The sequence below is a fragment of the Solea solea genome, chromosome 15, assembly GCF_958295425.1.
Source record: "Solea solea chromosome 15, fSolSol10.1, whole genome shotgun sequence".
In the NCBI taxonomy this organism is placed as follows: Eukaryota; Metazoa; Chordata; class Actinopteri; order Pleuronectiformes; family Soleidae; genus Solea; species Solea solea.
The window spans coordinates 14,222,605-14,242,816 of record NC_081148.1 but is presented as its reverse complement, the minus strand read 5'-3'; the positions used below and the strand labels follow the sequence as shown (position 1 = coordinate 14,242,816).

At 42.0% G+C, this 20,212-nt stretch overlaps 1 protein-coding gene across 1 annotated transcript in view; it reads left to right on the top strand.

Annotated features, from left to right (window-relative positions):
* disc1 (DISC1 scaffold protein) overlaps positions 1–19,581 on the top strand; it is a 38,735-nt gene extending 19,154 nt beyond the window's left edge. Inside the window, exons 10-14 of the mRNA XM_058651933.1 lie at positions 2,514–2,574; positions 9,429–9,672; positions 11,608–11,652; positions 16,235–16,359; positions 18,269–19,581. Coding sequence (XP_058507916.1) covers positions 2,514–2,574; positions 9,429–9,672; positions 11,608–11,652; positions 16,235–16,359; positions 18,269–18,482 — 689 coding nt within the window. The 3' untranslated portion in view covers positions 18,483–19,581. The remainder of the gene's footprint in view (positions 1–2,513; positions 2,575–9,428; positions 9,673–11,607; positions 11,653–16,234; positions 16,360–18,268) is intronic.
* The last annotated feature ends 631 nt before the right edge of the window (positions 19,582–20,212 follow it).

Here is a 20,212-nt window from a genome sequence, read left to right as displayed (position 1 = left end):
GAAAACATGGCTGCCAGCAGGGACGTGAAGAACACTTAACAAAATGCTACAAGCCTGCACAAGTGTGTAGTATCTTAAGAATATTTTCTCCTCCTTATCTCATTGTTAGACAGCCCTTTCCTCAAATCAGTGGTTTTAGCTTGCAAGGTCTCAAGAGCTGCTGGTTCACTGCTGCCTCATTTGCCACGTTTGTGTTACTTTGGTAAATTCAAGTAAAGGAAATGAAATACACAAGTGCCGTGATATAAAATCCCTGATTTGCTGCTGGACATAGGTGCTGGGAGGGAGCAGTTTTAAAAGTGACAATCAGGTGTATTTGTTACCCCTTTACGACATTTTTTCTGGCATAAACACTGACCTTGTCAGGGCCAGTAGTTCTCACAGGGACCAAAACCTGGTCCTAATGAGGCAGAACCTCATTTCTGAGGAACTGGTTAAGTTTAGAGCAAAGTTTTAAATTGTGGATAGGTTAAGTTTAGGGTTAGGGATAATGCTTTGGTCAGCCTGTCCAAATGAATGGAAGTAAATGTAAATCCCTAAAAGGATAGCTGGGCGAACTTGTGTGTGTGTGTGTGTGTGTGTGTGTTCCTCTTTTTCTCTCAGAGATTCCCTGCTGTGCCAGCCATCCACCCCCCCAGCCTGTCTCACCCTGGAGCTGAAGCTCTCTAATAACCACCATCAAGACAATGATACAAATCACATTTCAAACCTCAGTGATATTCAGAACAGCCAATTAGGGAACGTTCTCTCTGTGTGATCCAAATCTGATGTGAGCCAGCTAAGTAGCTTTACACTGGAGTAGTTTCAAAATTATTTTGGGCTCCTGTTTCCCTAAAGCGAAGGAATTCCCATACATATGATCCTTCATCATAGATTTTTATTGGATTTTATATGCTCTGTTAGAGTAATGAGTTTTTGGGAAACACCATTAATCACTATGATGCTGAGAGATGTTTGATCATCGTCCGTGTCTGTAAAGACATTCTACTGCTGTTGACAAGAGGTCTTTAGTGTCTATGTAGAACTGTTCCTGCGAAGTTGGAATCCCTCTTTCTTTTATTATTTAAGTTGAAAACATTCACAGACCTCAACAGATAACAAATATATTAGCCTTTGAAATAAAAAGCTATAACTGCAGAAATGTCTTAAAGAAAACTACTCAAGTTTGTGTAGTAAAGTGTTCTTTTTTGATTCATTCTGGTCAGGTCTGTCTCACAATCTCTTAGGTGTCACTAACCTTCCATTTAATGGCGTTTTTTCACTATATAGTGCCGACTCTGCGTGGTTTGGTTGGTTTTCCATTACAATATAGTACCTTCATCATTGCATGGCTGCATGAACGTGCTGTGACTCTTCATTTTATATGAGACACAGTCAAACTAGTGACTTGTAAAGCAGTTTTGCTTTAGATGTACTGAATCATTGTCATCAGTTAATTAAACAGATTAGTTCAGTACTTCCTGCATGACAGGAGCACAGAACTGGAACAGAACTGAACTGGAATACAGTGGCAGGGTTTGTGACGTGACTCGCCACTCACGATCGCCGATTCCTCTGTTCAATGTTGAGATTTAAGACATTTCCTTGCGAAATGTTGGAGATGAAACCACGTTTTCAGGATTGTTACGTCTTTTTTAACTGATCTACAGTTTGGCATTGTTCGGTTTGATTCTTACTGTGACGTCACTCTGACCAATCAGAGCACGGCACTCTGACGACGTCACACATCGCCTCAGCTCGCTTGGAGCCTCGTCTGAGCAGGTACTAAATGAACTACCAGGTACAATCGCTAATGGAAAAGCAAAATACCCGTGTTTGGCCATGCCGAGGCGAGTCGAGTTGCGCTAGTGGAAACACGCCATAAAAAAGCAGAGAAGGAGGGTTGTATATTAATATGCACATATGCTCTATGCACATATATATGTACACAATTTGATATAAGTGCATCCTATTGTGTTCAAAGACCTGCTGCTGTGGGGGTCTTATTCTCATGTTTTATACATGAGCTTGTTAACGATGCTCACTTTGCCCTCCTCTCCGCCCTGACTAACGCTCAGCCAGCCTGCGTCTGCCTCCTCAGGCGCAGCTCACTGCTGGAAGAAGGGCGCTGCAAGCGACACAAGCTATCCATCTAACTCTGTGCCCCACAGGAAATCTGGCACGATATATGAACCTATACCATCATAAAATCTTCTTTTATCTGCAGGCCGTCTCTAATTGTATCTCCTCTCAGAGTAGTGGGAATGCTCTTTTTTCAGATGTGTCTTTGTCTGAAGAGAGAACCAGCTGGGCTTTTGTATCTAACAGTGCTCTTTCAGTTTCTCACCACAGCGCTCTTAGCCAGCTGTGATGACTACCTTTCCTAATCGAGCCAATGTACAAGATCGCTAATGTCAAGTCTCAGTTTTAATGGCATTAGAGCTGTGATTTGTTGCTAGGATACCCCATTGGGGCTAATAAAAGTAGTGCAAGTAACAGGCTGTTGTTCCCCCTGTGCTTTTCTCTCCACACAGAGAGCCGCCTGAAAGAGAACACGAGCAAGTATATTGAGCTGTTGGAGGACAGACTGCACAGGTAGGAGGGTTTTTGTGCCATCGTTCTCCACGTGAACACTCAGTATTCCAACAGGATTATCACAAGAGGACACAACCAGAGCGACAGTCTCAGAGGAATTTCCTCGCACCTCTGTTGTCCTCAATCAGAGCACTGTCTCTCTGATGCATCACCTACACCCACCACATCGTGCACTCTTTTGTTGCTGTCTTTCAAAGCCCCTGTCTCTTATTTCACCACATCTCTTATTTGTATCTCTATACCTTTCCTCCCCACATTTAATACTTTCCATTCTAATAGAATTGTATGCATCAGGCGTTCCAGTTAGACCTCATGGTACAAAATAAATGGTGGTCATGGAGAGAAATCTTCTATACCTGCCTCCACATCTATGAAGCATTTTTCACAAAATTAAACATTCTTCTGTCTGTTTCACTGACCCTCTGCACCTCAGACCTCGCTCACAGAGGACAACGTCTCCATTGTTGCTGGTGTTCACCCAGCCTGTCTGTCAGTTACACAACAGGACGGCGGCGCACTGAGCGGCTGACTCTGTGAACACAGGGTGATGAACCCAGTCAACTGTTGACACCACACACCTGTTTGTTCTTCCTTGTGAACATTAGCGCCGCTTTGCTCGTCTCTCCAGCAGACAGGGCTGAGCAGATGCAGTCCGCTCAAATTCTGCCGCATTTTTGTACCATTTGTGTTTTACAGACGGATAAATGGAGTTGTTGTCTTTGTGTGAAACGGCGTGAGCTGTGATTCCACTCTCCCTCTCTTTATTTTAAGGAAGGCCAGGAACATGGGTGCACTGTGAGCCAGGAAAATCAGAGACACTCTATCTACTTGACCCATATCTCTTTGTGTGGAGTGTGAGGCAGGGGAATCTTTCACTGTTTGCTTCCTTAGAGAGGCAGGGTCACTTCTTGGAATGGAGCCAGGAGACAGTCACTTACTGCAGGGCTGTTTGTTGCTGACAGTTGCACAGGCTGGGAGTCTATATGATCAAGGAGCAACGTGGCTGTGATCTCGGTGCCCGGCGGGGAAGCTTGCCTTCGGACATTTACTGTCAAAAGGGCAGATGGTTACTTTGTCTGTGCTTGTTAGATTTCTCTAGGAATATTGAATTTTGAAAAACAAAAAAAAAAACACTTTTGCAACAAACATTGACTTACTGGAAGAAACCTTTTGTTGGGGTATTTTACAAGAGCAGCGATGAGTGTAAACACAAGGCAGAGTGCTACACATACAGAGGGGGAAGTCTTTAGAGAATGCAACACCTCCAATACAAACAGCAAATATTATCATCGTCACAAAATACCGCCTCGAACACAAGAAATAAGTGCATTTAAAATCCTACAATTCTAATAGTACAACAGATCCTCCGTAAAAGCCTGTATAGTTCACACCACAGACTGGCTGTAAGTAATATGCAGCATTACAATGACCAAGTGAATTTGGTGTTGTTCTGTCGGTTAGAACTAAAGTTGTTTTCTATAGACTTTGAAGAGATCCATCCAGAACCACTGAGGAAACCATAGAGGACTGGTCCTCCCAGTAATCAACCCAGTCCACCCAAAAATAACTTAATATAATATAATAACCTATAATAATATTTAATATTTAAAATATCCTTTCATTGTCCTCTTATGTGTCTTATGAGTTTGAGAATCAATATCAATTTACTCTCCATGTACACCTAAACTTCTTCTTCTTTGGTATCATTTCACATGACTGTTTTTTCCTTTCCTTTCCGATCTCATGATTCCCTTCCTAAGGAAATTAAAATCAACCCCTTTTAGTCCCAGAATACCATTGCCAATAAAACATAAATAATTATTATGTGAAAGGTTGACATTGAAAGCAGCATGGTCACTAGGTAATTGTGTCTCTCTGTTTAATGCTGCTCTTATATTCTGTGACGGTATCATTTAGTTGTGCCCATTACGCAGATCGTATGCATGTAACCACATTGTGACTGGGAGAAAACTCACATTAAAGGGACACCTGTACCTCAGGGTTCTCCAAAGTCAATTACCTGCTCATCACTTTCTCTAATATTTGATTGGCTCTGCAGCCTTGGATCATCTTCCATAACCAGAGGCCGTCCAGATCAAATCACAAAGACAGCTTTGGCTCCCACCGTCTCCGGTTTGGCACAGTGACACATATTTGGCTTGACTGAATGGACATTAAGTATAAACAGTTTTGCAAACACACAGATTTGTGTAGCATTCATTTGGACAACCTAAACCAAAGCGTTAACCGTAACCAGTTAATGCCTTACCCTGAATTTAACATAACTACCATTCAAATCCTAACCAGATCCTCAGAAATGAGGTTATTAAAACCAGGCTTTGGTCTACGTAATCAGTAGTTTTGTGCCAGAAAAGGACCTAAAGAGGTACGAAATACAAGTACACCCATACACACATATGCACCCATCATCCCTTGTAAATTCGCCAGCTCTAAAGTACATTACCATTGATGGATTGCTGTGGTGACGGAGGTGAGGAGAGGCGGGGGGTAGCGAGAGGCAGATTAGTGCTTGTGAGATGTCTGGTCTCCGTGGAGACGAATGGTGTTGAAAAAAGCCAATTATCTCTTCCTTGCTAAAGACAAGAACAGGATGTTAAAGCAGCGACGATGCTGTAAGTGTGTCACCAGAACAAAAACATGTTATTCATTTAGCAGCACAGTTGTTTAATACATTATGTAGATAGTTCATTAGCAAAATTCCTTGTGCGCTTCTCTTATATTTATACAGTCTCCTGTTAAGATTTGGACGTGTTCTATTGTATTTAATAGATTCACTGCAATTCATGTAGAAGCCATTAAATTGCTCAAAAGAGACACGTCTACTTAGGTAAAATTGAAGACATACCGAGAGCATCTAACGAGTAGAACAAAGTGACCCACTGAGTCACTTTGTAAAGTAAAGTATCACTTTTATTGGAATTTCCAAACACCTGAATGCGGCTAAGTGAAATGTTAAGTGCTTGAGGCAGACAGACATTTTGCTCTTATGGCTGCAGACATCGAACCACCCACCTTACAAACAGTCCACGCCATTCACCAGCCATCACACCTCATCCAGTCGTCAACACCTTCTATGTCACCATATTATTAGCACCTCTTGATCACTGGTGCTGTTCAAGATGTCGCTGCACATTTAAAACGACACATTTTTCCCAAAACCTAATGAATCCTTCTTGTGTTTGTGGCGTCTGAGCACAGGCGACATGAGAGGCACTGACGTCAGGATACACGCAAAAGTCATACACAGTATATGTGATAATCAGGGGTTGTTTGGGTGACGGCAGCTCAGTAGCGCGAGTCGTCTTTCAACCCAAAGGTTGTGTGTTCGATTCTCGGTTCCGTTAGTCAATGTGTCCTTGGGCAAGACACTTAACCAGTGGTTGTGTGTTTTCAGTCTGGTCATGGCTTCAGGATAAGAACTGTTGGTGGCACATATTTTCCTGGACCAGTAATGTCTCTTTACTCGGGTAACAGCAGGACCAGACCGTCCATCATTCAACAGACACTTTATAATCCCTGTTTCTGTGCGTACATAATGCGCTGAGAAAGTGCAGTCCTGTCAGTCAACAGTCCCACAGGGAGGGTGGGGTGGAGGGTGAGAGACAGTAGAAGGAGTGTGCCCGCCTGCCTCTTCTCCATATTACGAGGCCATCAGTGGAGCAGCTCGCCCACATCCTTCCACTGTCAGATGGCAGGGGCTGAGCGGCTGCCACCAATTAACCCGAGGGCGATGAGTTCATACCGAGGCAGGCTGTAGGGCGCCACCGTCGCAGGGAAGCTTAGGCACAGACATTTAGTATCAATTGGCATTTTAAGGCGGATTTGGGATCGAATCCACGCGGAGAATGATTTATAGGTGTGTGTATAAATGTGTTAAATCTTGTTTATACTCTGTGACTTGGGCCTCTGCAGATGCCGCACAGAGGAGCTTATGATATGTGTCAATATGCTCTGATCCACAAGGTGGCGTACAAAGAAACTAGTCAGTCTGGATAAATAAGAGGTCAACAATATTAATGCATATAGTGATTACTTTGGAAAATATACAGTGACTAAACTCTTTTTTCAACAACTGTAACCTTTTTTATTTGCATTTGAGTTGCGCACGTCTTGCCTATCTAGCTACATGCATGAAACTAGTAAAAAATATGTCAAGTCAAGTCAACTTTATTTCTAGAGCATGTTTAAAAACAACCAAGGTGGACCAAAGTGTTTTACAGAGTTAAAGGCACAGCAACATGAAAGGTATAAAACGTAAAATCAATAAAAACATTAAAAGTAAAACAGTAAAATAGTAACATAATAAAGGCCAAAGAGAAGAGGTTGGTCTTTAAAAGTGATTTCAAATGTTCAGTGGTGGGGGCAGATTTAATTTCCATGGGTAACTCAGCTACAGAAAAGGTCAGATCGTCCTGAGTTTTTAGTCGGGATGTTGGCATGATATTTGTAATAGACAGGGGAGGTTGTCGAACACAAATATACCCGCCCAGGTTCTCCTTGGATGCATCGATTGCTCTTGCAGAAAAAAAAATCAGTGCTGCAACAACGTCTGGAGCCACATTGTACCCAACGTGCCACAGCGATGACATCAATTGTGGTGCGTGCAGCCTCTCTGGTCGTCTAAACCGAGCTTTAGTGAACACAAATGTGCCCAAATGTGTGTATTTGTGTTGCTCTCCACTTCAGAGGAGACAGACAACAATGGCATGGCTCACTGGGTGCATCCCCTCTCTGGCAGAATTCTGAAGCAGCGATGATGAGTCGCAAATACGGGAGCAACAGGTCTGAGCTGAGTAATTTTTCTATTGTCTGTGTGGAAAATGAAGTTTACAGAGCGGCTGAGAGAAGCGCGTTGGCAGGGCACAGAGGTTGGCAGTCTTTTCAGGCTTCTAAAAAAGAAGTGACAATCAATTTTCAGAAAGAGATGAAGGAGCAGAGTGGGAGATTAAGTAATATTGTCTGTTTGCATTTTGCTTTTCAGTTTGTTTACATGTGAGGGAGACGGCAATTTCTCCAATCAATTGTCACAGCAGGGACACACACTCGAGGTGGAATTACATGGCTTATGGAGGCTTATATGCAAGAATATTTGTGCTTAGACTATGTGCTATGAGATTGATGTTCTGAATCACTCAGTGTGAGAATTAGTGTTTGTGACAGAGAGTCTCCTCCTGGCTTTGTGAAGGGCACACCGAGATAAGGACACTTCTTGCTGTAAGACGTTTGATGCACTTCGGACGCATAAAAACCCACATCTTTGCCCTTGCATCCTGTCGGCTTTAGTTTGTTTTCTGCACCGGATGAGTTTAAGGAAGCATATTTCATCCACTTCCATGTGAACCTTTCTGTGTGTGAAGCGTTTGACACTTGACCCGTATTAAATGTAGAATTTTTAATAAGATCCGGAAATGTCACTCGGTTATTTGGGGACAATATAGAAAGAGTGAAAATAATGATACACTGATATAAATATGAATATTTTAAAGGTCAGTGTAAATGGAATTGCCAGAAAGACCAGAGAGTAGTCTTAGTTCAACAGTTCAACAAAGTAATAGTTCAAACATCCATACTGTTGTCACCATGGAGGACTGCACTGCATATTTCTCCACAGTGTCGGTCTGTTTTAGTGTGAAATGCAAATTATAGCTTTCAGGGTGAGATGAATGACACTCATTCATTGTCAGTGAAGAAACAATAAAGCTTTCAGTTCAGTTCAGTCAATTGGACTGACCATTGCTGGTTTTCGAAATAATACACTTTAATTATTGTGTTTTACGACCAGAGATTACATTTAAGATATCACTAAAGTGAGGGCCAGGGAGAGGGTAAAAAAAGGATGAGTGATTGTAATTCACTGAGTAGATAAATAACAACAACAAAAAAAGAAAATCCTCTCATCCTCCCACTGAACTTGTGCTCAGTGACCCCAGCAGAGATGAACACTGAAGCTCTTTGAAGGAAAGAGAAGTCAGCAGAGAGGACAATGACTCTCATTGCAGTTTGACCATGGATCTTTGGATGGTGCATTTTTTTCCATGTCACAAGAGATGTAATTTAAGACACCGTTTAACTGCCCAGGCACAGGGAGGAGAAAGAGAGAGAGAGAGAGAGAGAGAGAGAGAGAGAGAGAGAGAGAGAGAGAGAGAGAGAAAGAGAGAGAGACAAACGGCCCAAAGCCTGCTACCAACTAGTGGTCACAGATTTAAATACAGCACAAAACCTCTGTCAGAGAAAACAGTCAAAAATGATTTCATTTCAGTACATACTCACACCATGGAATATCACAATATTCCAGTGTATCCATTGTTTTGCCAACCACACCAATGTTCACATTCACACCTATAGTCAATGTAGGGTCTCCAATTATCCCAACTCCAGTCTGCATGTGTTTGGACTGTGGTAGGAAGTGGGAGTACGTGGAGGAAACAGAGAGGGGGACGGACAAATAAACTCCTCACTGAAAAGCCAAAGGTCAAATCAGGAGGCAAATCCATCCATCCATCTTCTCCCGCTTTACCCTCCACAGGAGGGTCTCGGGGGATGCTGTGCCAATCTCAGCTGACATAGGGCGATAGGCGGGGTCACAACGTGGATAGTTCGACCGTCCAACCATTCAATTCCAATAACCATTCCAATTTAGAGCATCTAATTTACCTAATCCCCATATTGCATGCTTTTGGACTTTGGGAGGAGGCCGGAGAACCCGTAGAGAACCCAGGCACACACGGGGAGAACATGCAAACTCTAATAATAAAATATAAACGTGTCAGGTCATGTTTATTATACATATTATGTACATTTCATCACACGGGTCTCTTTCTTTCTCTCTGTAGTTGTAGCTGTTCGGGCCTGGAGCGCATCTGGGAAGCTGACCTGGAAGCGTGTCACCTGTTCTTGCGTGGGCTCCAGCTGCGGACCCCTAGCTGTGGCGGAGCAGACGTCGAAGACCTCCCCCCTCCACCGGTTGATCCTCCTGCCCAGCCTTGCACCAAAGAAGAAGAAGACTGTGCCATGCTGACTGCTTTAGGAGGACGCTGGTGTCCGGAGGCCAACTTGCAGAACTCAGAGTTCACAAAGGTAACGCAAGCGCAGTACGTCTTGTCGTCACAATCACTGTGTTGTTTTGGTTTGTGTCCCCGCGGCGTGAAGAGTGACAGTCAGATAACGTCCACACGCTTCGTCAGTCCTATACCACTTAACTGGAGAGGACATTGTCAGCGCGTACGCTCAGCTGTTATTGGATTATTAAAGTCTGTCGATTACAGTGGGATGAGCAGCAGTCTATTAACACGTTCGCTCAAAGGCATCTCTAAATGAGGGAGATGTGGGCGTGAGGGAGGCAACCATTTGGAAACGTTTTGGCTCCCTTCAAGAGTTTCATTTTACAGAGTGCAGATTTAAGACGGTGTGTTTCTGCATGATTACATGCATTTAGAGGGGGATGTGGGATGTGTGTGTGTGTGTGTGTGTTGTCTGTGTTGCTCACAGTGAGTTGAGGTCCACTGCCTCAGGGCCGATTCCGACTCGTTCTCTCCTCTCCTCACACTTTCCTCCGCCCACATCGTCTGACACACTCGTCTGAGATAGGAACAAAGCCAACAGAGACAGCAATAGTAAAATATAATGGGAAACATGCCAGATATGTTTTTGTGAGACTATATTTTTGTTCATTTGTGTCACTGATTGTGATTTATCCCAGTATTTCCTGTTGTGTAGCCACTGATGATCATAGTTGTACTTATTTCAGTAGGGCTTTACTGGACTGCGGCCAAGAGCAGATGTTTGTAGATTTATTTTTTCTGATGCTTGCATGTTTTCTAATAAGAGGCTGTCAATCTTATTGTCATATTTAATTTCCCCTTTTTGTTTCAGCCACTTTAACATGTCACTTTTGCTCTGTGCATCCATACATATCCTCCTTGAATTGATATATTCTGTCTCTGCCTAAACACGTTCTACAACCTGCATGGATCTGTTTCCTGCTTTCCCTTTGTTTCTCTCTGCTTCTCTCTCTGCTCCTAAAGTCAGGCCCCTCCTAACAACTAAAAGGTGAGGCAGTCAGCCATATTTATTTCCTTTTTTTGTGTCTCCGTCTGCCTCTATTGTCTGAATTTAGAAAACTAATTTTTTGTTGTTTTTTTTGTTTTAGATACTAGCAAAAAGACACATTTCAGGTGTACAACAAATGTTACCGAGAAACTTCTCTGGAAATAGTTCAACATTACTTACATTTAAAATGTCCAATGTGCATTAAAGGGGTGCAAAAATACATTATGCACTGCAAATACTCATCGCAGAATGTCAGGAGTAACTCCTCACAAGTATTTGTGGCAGTTCAAGCTACCCAAGACACTTAAATGTTGAAAAATATAAAATGAGTCTCATAATTCATGGATGATTAAGATATTAATGTTAAAAACAATGATCTAGTGTATATGGACTCAACTGTTTTCATCAGGACTCGCGCTGGAAAAAATACAAACCCTGTAAATGCATAAATCAACATCACAAGTCTGAAATCTGCATACGACAAGTGATTTGTTGATTTTGTGTGGCTGGTTAAAAAATCTCATATCGGGTGCAGTTAAAGACGTGTAGAACACTGAATAATGTCATACATACATTTTTAATTAAAAACTCAATTCAAAATGTTGATGATGATTTTCATTCATTTTTTTCACTCCGCCTTCTTATGTGCTTACCCTAAAGCCACAAACAATGCAGTTTGTTTTCCTCCAGTAGGTGCAGTAATTAACTCCTTCCATAGTGAAGAATATATAATTATATACTTTGAGCGCTAACAAAGAAACCTGCAGTGCAGATGAGCCAGTTAATCTGTTTTCTCCTTGTCATTTTTGGTGATGAGTAATTATAACCCCATCCCATTGTGATGATGCAGCACACACACACATAATCGTACACAGTACACAACATCGTTTCTGCCTCAATTATTCATGAGCAGGTTTGTGAACGTAAGGCCTCAACATATGTTTTTTTTCCCCTTTGTTTCAGAAACTGGAGGAGTTTTTGTTCTGCATGGAGGATAGTCACCCAGAGGTGGGTAACGCTGACATTGTTGGTGGTGTTCAAGTGAATGTTTTCAGTGTTAGTGGTGCATTGACAGTAAGGCCTACTGGGACACGGGAGAATCTATTAGTTGGCTTTAACTCCAACATGACCTCTGTCACATCTTTGGCTGTCTGATCAATAGTGGTTGTGTTGCAGACTGTCTGAGTTTTTTGTATTTATTCATGCAAGTGTTTTGCTGAGTGTGTCTCTTCTCTTCACCACCTCCCTGTTTTAAATTCATACATCAATGCTGATCCACCTGAAGGGCAAATGGTTCAAAGGCACCTATGTGTTGAGATAGTGTGCATACAAGTTTTCAAACCAGAATAAACTGATGTTGTATGGCGGCTTCATGACAACCACTCAGTATTTTCTGGACATTGTTGGGTTGTATGTGAGAATGAAAACTTCTGCAGATGTTTCTGTGGACATTCTCCCACCAGGTTAAATACCAGGTTGATTGCTGAGTGCGCTCATGTGAGAATGCAGCAGGATCCACAGTGAGTGAATGGGTGAGTGTCCTGATTTGTGGATGCTCCGCTCTCACGTGGATATTTCTTCTGCTGTGAGTGCGTTTCACCCCAGTCTGAAAAACAGTCAGTCTGAAAAGTCTGATTTTAGTCAGACGAAGACAATAATTAATGTAAACACGTTAGTCCGACTAAAATTGACCTATAGTCGGACTAACATACCTGGATAATGTGATTCATAGTCCGATTACTCCTGCATGAATATGCGTAGTCGGACTGGGGTTGGACTTTGAACCAGTAGTAGAAGTAGAAGTAGACGACTGGCAACTGCAGTGCTGTTGCCAGAAATCATTCTTTGGACAACACAGCAACCACAAGAGCCATGCTCGGTCTAATTTGTATCACAATGAACATTTACAGCAAGTACGAAACATACAGAACCACAGCACGATCCATCTCACTGTCTGTCTCGCCGTTCACTTTCTTTTTCTGTGGCATAAAGGTCAACAACTGGTTCAATACAGCTTATAGAGACATACAGCGCCACCTACAGAGGCGGAGACATGTATACTCAGACCCTGCAAGTTGTCCGATTGCCTGTCTTAGCCGGACTACGGCCTTAGCTTAATTAAACTGTGCATGTGAACATGTCCTGCTGCGTTCCTTATATGTGATTAACAAATTCCAGAGAATGTCCAGACCCACATTTGTAGACATTACTCAGAGTTCATGTCTGAAAACGGCTATCACAGTTGGAATTCCTCGACATATTGATTTTTATCGTCACTTATGGGAAGACAATGAAAAGCAGCTCTACACTATCAGCAGCAGATCAATACACACACATAAAACAAACACTATCAATAAAACCCAGATTGAAATGCTACTATATCGGTTTTGTATTAGAAATAAGAACACACATCACAAGATGGTCATAAATAATAAATAAATAAGTCCTATAAATAAGTGCCGGTGCTGTAATCGAAGGGGAGATTAAATGACAAATTGGAACAACAACAAAAGAGAGAAAATTAAATTGATCACAACCGTTAATAAACTGTTGACAGCTGTACAGGTGCTCGCCACTAATTCAATTTCAAATTCAAAGCTTTGTGCAAAAGCTGTTCATTTAAGAGCAGCAAACTGATCATTGTATTATTTCTTTGTGAACAAAAAGTCACTATTTTGAATGAAGAAATTATATTTGTAAGATTCACACACACACACACACACACACACACACACACACACACACACACACACACACACACATAGTGAACACATCTTGTTGTGTTGTGGAGGAGTTGTAATTCTCTACCTTGCAAAGTGTCCGTCCAGTGACCACCTTATCCTTTTCTTAATGACTTAAAGTAAATGATTTCCTCGTAGCTGCTGCCAAGTGATTGCCCTGCTACCACAATGGAGATTGATTAGTGTGTGTGTGTGCGTGTGCTTGCTTTATTTAATCCTAATCTTGACTAATTGTTCTTTTATCCTCTCAAGGTCTGTACACCACCTTCTTCACTCTGACCTGCAGGACCAAACAACAATAGAGGGATTATTATCATTATCAGAATCAGGTTTTTGATTAGATTTGTTAATCAGGCACTTTTGTTTGTAATAACCACTTCCTTTAGTTGTTGACAATAGATAATTGCCCTTTTTGCACTCTTTTTACACTTAATTACAGGCAATGAGTGTTCAAATCAATTCGTATATTATTGTATGAGTGACTTTAAAACATAAACTCGTGGAATAGTGTGTCACTTCCTGTTACAATAAAATGTATTCGTCTCATACTGTGCTTTTGAATGATCTATGCACTTAATTATCAACAGGACATCAGCGATAATAGACACTATTAATCAAAGCGGCTTCATTTCCCGTTGAGTTTAAATTTAGTTTTATCTTTTTTATTGTTTATGGGACAATTAATTCCTAGTTTTAGGATAATATGGTTGCTTTATATTTCCTGCACAGTGCAGTGTCGGTCCGAACAACTCCCGTGTGAACGTAGACAATTACCTGCTGCCTCTCACTCATTATTGCTCTAAATAACCATGCTTGCATGAGTCAGAATAATGAATTTCATATCATTTTCTTAACTTGTAAGTCTAATAATAATCTGGGATTGTACTGAGCAAATAGCTGAAATCAAATTGTCTATGTTTTCAGTTTTTTCAAAGTCCTGTGCAGCAGAGAAAGTCATTTGTATCGTGTCGATCATCACTCGGAGCAAAAAGAATGGCTTTCTTCTACAGCTTTTTAAAGGGGGTTGTGTACATACAGTAAACTGTCAGGACTCTTTTCAACCGGGGCTGATTCTTCACTGTGAGCTTTTGTTTTCTATCTCGTGGCTGTATTGACTTAACAAAAGCTGACGGGAGGCTTTAACGTATGGAATCAATCAGCCAAACAAACACACTGCTCTTATCTGCAGAGGACGCTGCTAACCTTGACAAACAAGGAGCCCAGTTAATCCATACATTGACTCTCTTTCTTCTCGGTGTGAGCAGAACGTGTTTCCCCTCACACGAGTTAACACCTGAGGACAGACAAGCATCACTTTCTTGTTCATGTACAGTAAGCGATAAAAACACGAGCTGTCCTTTAAATCTTGCATGCCGCGTGCGCCTTTGAGTTCTACTTAATTCATTAATTGCATTAGGGATGGCCCGCGCTTATCATCATCACGCTTGTTGTTTTGTTGTACATTTATTCTGGTCTGTTACATCATCTGGAGAAGTGGAGCTATTCCAGGACAGAACACAGACACTTCCCGGTGATTGTTCTGACACCTCTGAGCTGCAGGGAGTTCATATATCTTACCTGCAGCTATGAGTCAGATTAGACTTTGCACGTGTTGTTTGACAAGAGCACTGTGTCTGTGTGTGCGCCCCAGTGTGTGTCTATTTGCTCGGAATGTGTGTGTGTGTCCTCTTTGCTTGATAAGTGTGAGGAAACTGGGACACAGTGTCTGCAAAGGGGCCAGTTCTAATTATGGCCATGCAGTGCTCTGCTGCTCTCTGCTCCTGCACCAGCCTGCAATAACACACTCAGGCCTGCAGCTTCCGCAGGTGATCTGCAGGTGCGCCGCTAAATGATGTCTGATATGCATTGTGTACGTTAAGACCGCGCTGCTTTACCCAACGATGTATTTTTCTATGTTCAGCTGAAACTGACGTAATTAGCTGAACTTTCCGGCATAAACTCTTCAAGTTGAGCCCCGACTCACAGTTCTCTTTGTAATTAATATTAAAAAGGCTAAAAATAGACAAAACAACAACTCAAGACTTGCCTGCACATGATTACTTTAATTAAAGAAGGCCTCTTCACTGTGACTTTAATCAACATTTCATCTTAATCTTACAGTGTAAGGTTCTCACACTGTATGAGCTAGTTTTCCATTAAAATGCATCACAAATTTTTAAAAGATTCGGTCGAAGAAAATTTGCATTGCGTGTGTTTCTGTCCACTGCAGTAAAGTGAATATTGGAGTAAAAGTTTGTCACCACAGAAGGATAACAAGACGCACCATTATGACGTAAATAAAGTGCACCAATAGCTGTTGGCCGATGTAGGAGGAATGTTTTCGTCTTAATGTCCTTGTGTTCCATTTCACATCCGCCTTATATCGATACGCAAACTTTTCCACCTTCCTGCAAATCAAAAGTTTGTATGTAAACAGGATGATGGAAATCTTAGTAAATTCTTAGTAGACTTGTTTACAAAATGAAGTTGGATGTCTGTTAACTACAGTAAATGATGACGACACTTTATTACATATTTGCAAATCAGTATTATAAGAATAAACTGTCATCTGTGTGCAGTGCTGAATCATTAGTGATATTTATGTGTTGCATGAGCCGTCACTTTGGTCGCAGGACAGTGATGCCAGCCATCTTTGAACCGCTCTCACGTTGCAGCCACTATTATATGGTCAAAACCATATTTTTTGGACATCTTTTCTCTCGGTTAAGAAAAACCTTTGTGTTTATTTGTCCCTAAATAGCACATTTATATGAAACACTGCAGCTCTCTTTGTTCCTACTCCCTTTTCTGTACCTATTATTTCATGCCTTGTTTCCTCTCACTGCCAGGTTGGGTGTGGTGAGGCTGATGCTGCAGACCTGACAGAGCGCTGTGAGCTGATCAGTGACAGGCTAATGACCTTGGAAGATGAATTGCAGATGGCCATACTAAACCAGGATCGGGCCCTCACCCATATCCTTTCACTGTCCCTGAATCCCCATGTATTATATAAACTCTATCTGTATGTTTCTGTCTCTGCTCATCCATCTTAACGTCCTAGTTTCCTCCAGGCCTTGGCGTCCACACTGCCTTTGGGCCGATCTTAGTTTTCGGTGACTTTCCCTTTTGAGGGGAAAACAAGAAAAAAACAAAACACCCGTCTCATCTGATATTATGAGTCCATTCAGGGAGAAAGTTGAAGACAAACTGAGGCTTTCAGGATTTGTCTCGACAGGCTGGATGCACCTTCTGGAAAATGAAATGGTTAAAGTCCAAGCAAGGTTATGAGAGGGCTGTTGATGTGGGTTGGCAGTCCACATGAGTTGAGATTAAACATGGCAGACAGAATCTGTGCAGGGGCAGATGAAGGAATGTCAGTGTAATGACTCCGCTCCCATCCTATCTTAATGTCCATCCGCCTTCTGACCCCCCCTTCCTCTCCTCACTGCTCCTCCTCTTTTCTGTCTGCTTTCTTCCACTCGCTGGTACCGGCTTGGAGGAAATTACAATATACATAATAATGACTCAGATTAAACTGTCCAAGCTGATTACAGGTCACAATACATCATTTTCTGTGCTAATTAGAAAACTGATTGGAAATGGATTAGTGTGTTTTTCTCCCTCCACATTTCCCCTCTACTCTTTGGGGTTTATTAAGACGGATGAAAAGGCAATAATTCCACACAGGGATGCAGACGCACCTAACCTGGTGGTTTATTTACTTATTTTCCATCGCGCTCCATTTATTTTCTTTTAACACAAAAGCCCAGTATGACCAAAAAATTATGACAAGGTGTATTTAAGTGTAGGATCCCTAAAAGCAGTGTCTTATCCAATACTTCACTCTCTGCTGAATTGCGGACTCACTGATTTCACATCCGATTAGAGATTCCCATCCCCTGCTGTGCTTTCAGGGGTCACTGCAGCCTCTTTCACTGCTGCATGATATCAAGGCAGCCCGGCAGTTGGAGATGGACACAGATTGGTCCGCCTCTCTCCATCTCTCTGTTTCCATGTCCCTACACGTCAATCATCCCGACTTTTTGAAGTCGAGGCAATCTCTTTATGCAAAAGCTCCACGGACACTTGAGCGAACTGAAGACGGGAACAATTTTGTTATTGTGTTGCAGAAAATGAGCCGAAACAGAACTTTAGGATGATGCTGCTGTTGCCATAGTGACGGGTAGATCAAACCTCTCATCTCAAAGGGTCTTAATTGAATCCCGGCTCTCAACACAGGAGGCAAATAGACAAAAGAAGATGGGATAGGGAAACTGTTAGTCTGCGGTGAGTTTTAACTGTTTTTCGACTTAATTCTCATCCTCATCCCATTTGGATCATGTTGCCTTCAAAGTCTTGTAAAAGCCACTGCATGATTCATAAAAAGCTCCTTAATGGTTGATTAAATAATGGATGAGGTCAAACTGTGTCCATTTAGACAGTAAAACGAGCCGTCGGCCCCATCTGCCATCAAAGCCATCCCTTTGATTTGCCACTTAAGTCGGACACTCCCACGATTCATTTGAGTTTCTAAGCAGGTTAAACAGTCCCCTCCCACCGACGACAGCCTCCATCCCATTTCATTGACGGCTGATAAATTATTTAAGTGGGCAGTCTGTTTGCTTGGGTCCCCGACCTGTCACCGAGCCTCACAGATGAGATGAGCTCATGAATAGTGAACTAGATGTGGTCCCCAGTGATCTGTTTGGTGGCCAAATCAGAGACTGATGACTTCATCAGGTTATTACCATAAACCACAGAGGGCCACAAGTGTCATGTTATTCCTCTGATATTCTCTGTTGTGTGTGTGTGTCTTTTATTGATGTGAATGTGTGACTCTGACGTGACTTGTGACTGAAGTCTTCCCTAACTCAGTCTGCACAGTCTCTAGAGAAAGAAGTTCAGGAAGTAAAATCCACTTTGCAAACCATGCTCGCACAGCTCAATGAGGAGGAGGAGGAAGCGAATGACTTAATAGAGGACGATGACCTCATGAAAAATGGGACTGATGAGGAGGAAGAAGAAGATGAAGACGACGAAGAAGAAGAAGAAGAAGAAGATGAGGACCAGTACTTCAGTGACAGCTGGGACATTTGAAGTCGATGCCTATGGTGTTTTATGACCACTCACTCACACACTGGCTCTTTGAGACTGTGACCCTGGCTCTGCAGTAGAAGTGACCCCATATCTATTTACTGCAGATCCTCACTCGAAGCGCTTTACGAGCAGCCTCTGTGGTACTGCTGAAAGTTTCCAGTACAAAGCTTTACGGAGTCTGCGTAGCATTTTATTAACGAACGGAGGACAACCATGAAGGATTTTCATATAAACACAACATATAAGGCACTTTATTTTACGCAGATTTTTAGAAGTTTCTTGAATCTTACCAGCAGAAATTTAAAGCAATTTAATTCTGTTTCTACCCTAAAAACATTAACTTTTGTTCTTCGTTTGCAAACTGGTTCCGTTTCCAGCCATAAAAGGTTTGCTGAACATCAGAAAAGCCCTAAAACAGTAACAGTACACAGCGAGAAAAGCCACACGCTCAGTAATATCAATGACACAAGCAGCGTTTGCTAAATGCCTGATCCTACCAGACCAAGGCATTCTGTTATATTAGAATGCACTGAACTTATTTTTATTTATTAGTGCAAGATTGAGTTACAAGGCTTGGAATTGAGTGGCATTAACAAATAAATGAATTTTTATTTTTTTTAAACAGCAAGACAGAAAAACAAACTGAGCCTGCTCTCACTGCAACTATCTCTTTGGCCAATCGGACAACCCGAACCTTTTAACTGCAAACTGTCTTGCACATAAATTATGCAATTAATGCTCAGTTTTAACGTGTTTTCCATTTATTGTGGCTTTAATTACATAGTGTTTTGTCAATTAAATAACTGTGGTGCTACAGGACATGAGCTAACTTGAACACTTTATTTCCGTGCGTTGGAAAATTCCACTTTCCTGTGTTTAAACAGTGTATTACTGGATAAATGCTGTGTACTTTCACACGTGTGTCCCATTTGTGTCGCATGCATATAGAAAGAAACTGAAGGATGAAATATAAGTAGGCACATACGTATTTGCAACTGCTGTGTGGTTTTGGTTTTTTGTACAATTATTTTTTAATCTGACACATATTATGTTTTCTTCTTGTTTCATGTCAGCTCAAAAAATATACTTGTTCATTCCACTGCGGGTCACTTGAATTTTTGTGTTTTGGTCATTACATCGAGTATTCTTTTATAGCGTCTCACTAATTATAGTCAGCCTAATGTTGTGTCCTGCTGTTTTCTTCTTGGATTGAGTTGCCACCCCTACCGTGACTTCCCCTCATATAAAATGTGTGGGCATGCTGCCAGGCAAGTGAGGGCAGTGGTGACATGTTGGAGATATCAATAAGGTAATAAAAGGTTCTCTAGTGAGGTCTTGAGGGGATACATGGACCTCTATTGTTATCTCACCTCGGCAGCGGCTGTGCGGCTAATTGGGAGGCAGCGTCACCGAGGACATGGTGGGGGGAAAATGGATGGTGTCGCCTTGTCTCTATCAGATTCTGCCCCGTGCTTTTGGAGAGTTGGCTATTGAAGGATCCACAGAGGCGTGTCAGCAGTCTCACACTGCCAGGCGTAAACACAGCTGAGTGCTCAGGGTTTTTTTCCTTCACAGCAGCACAATAAGCTTCTCCTCACATTACTGCCAGGTTGGAAACCACTTGCCAGGCCATACATCTCCAGATCAATCAGCCTCAGGCGTTTTACAAACAGAGCCCACGCTTTCTGCCAAACACGCCCACCTCATAAGTGAATCTATGGCTGCCTCAT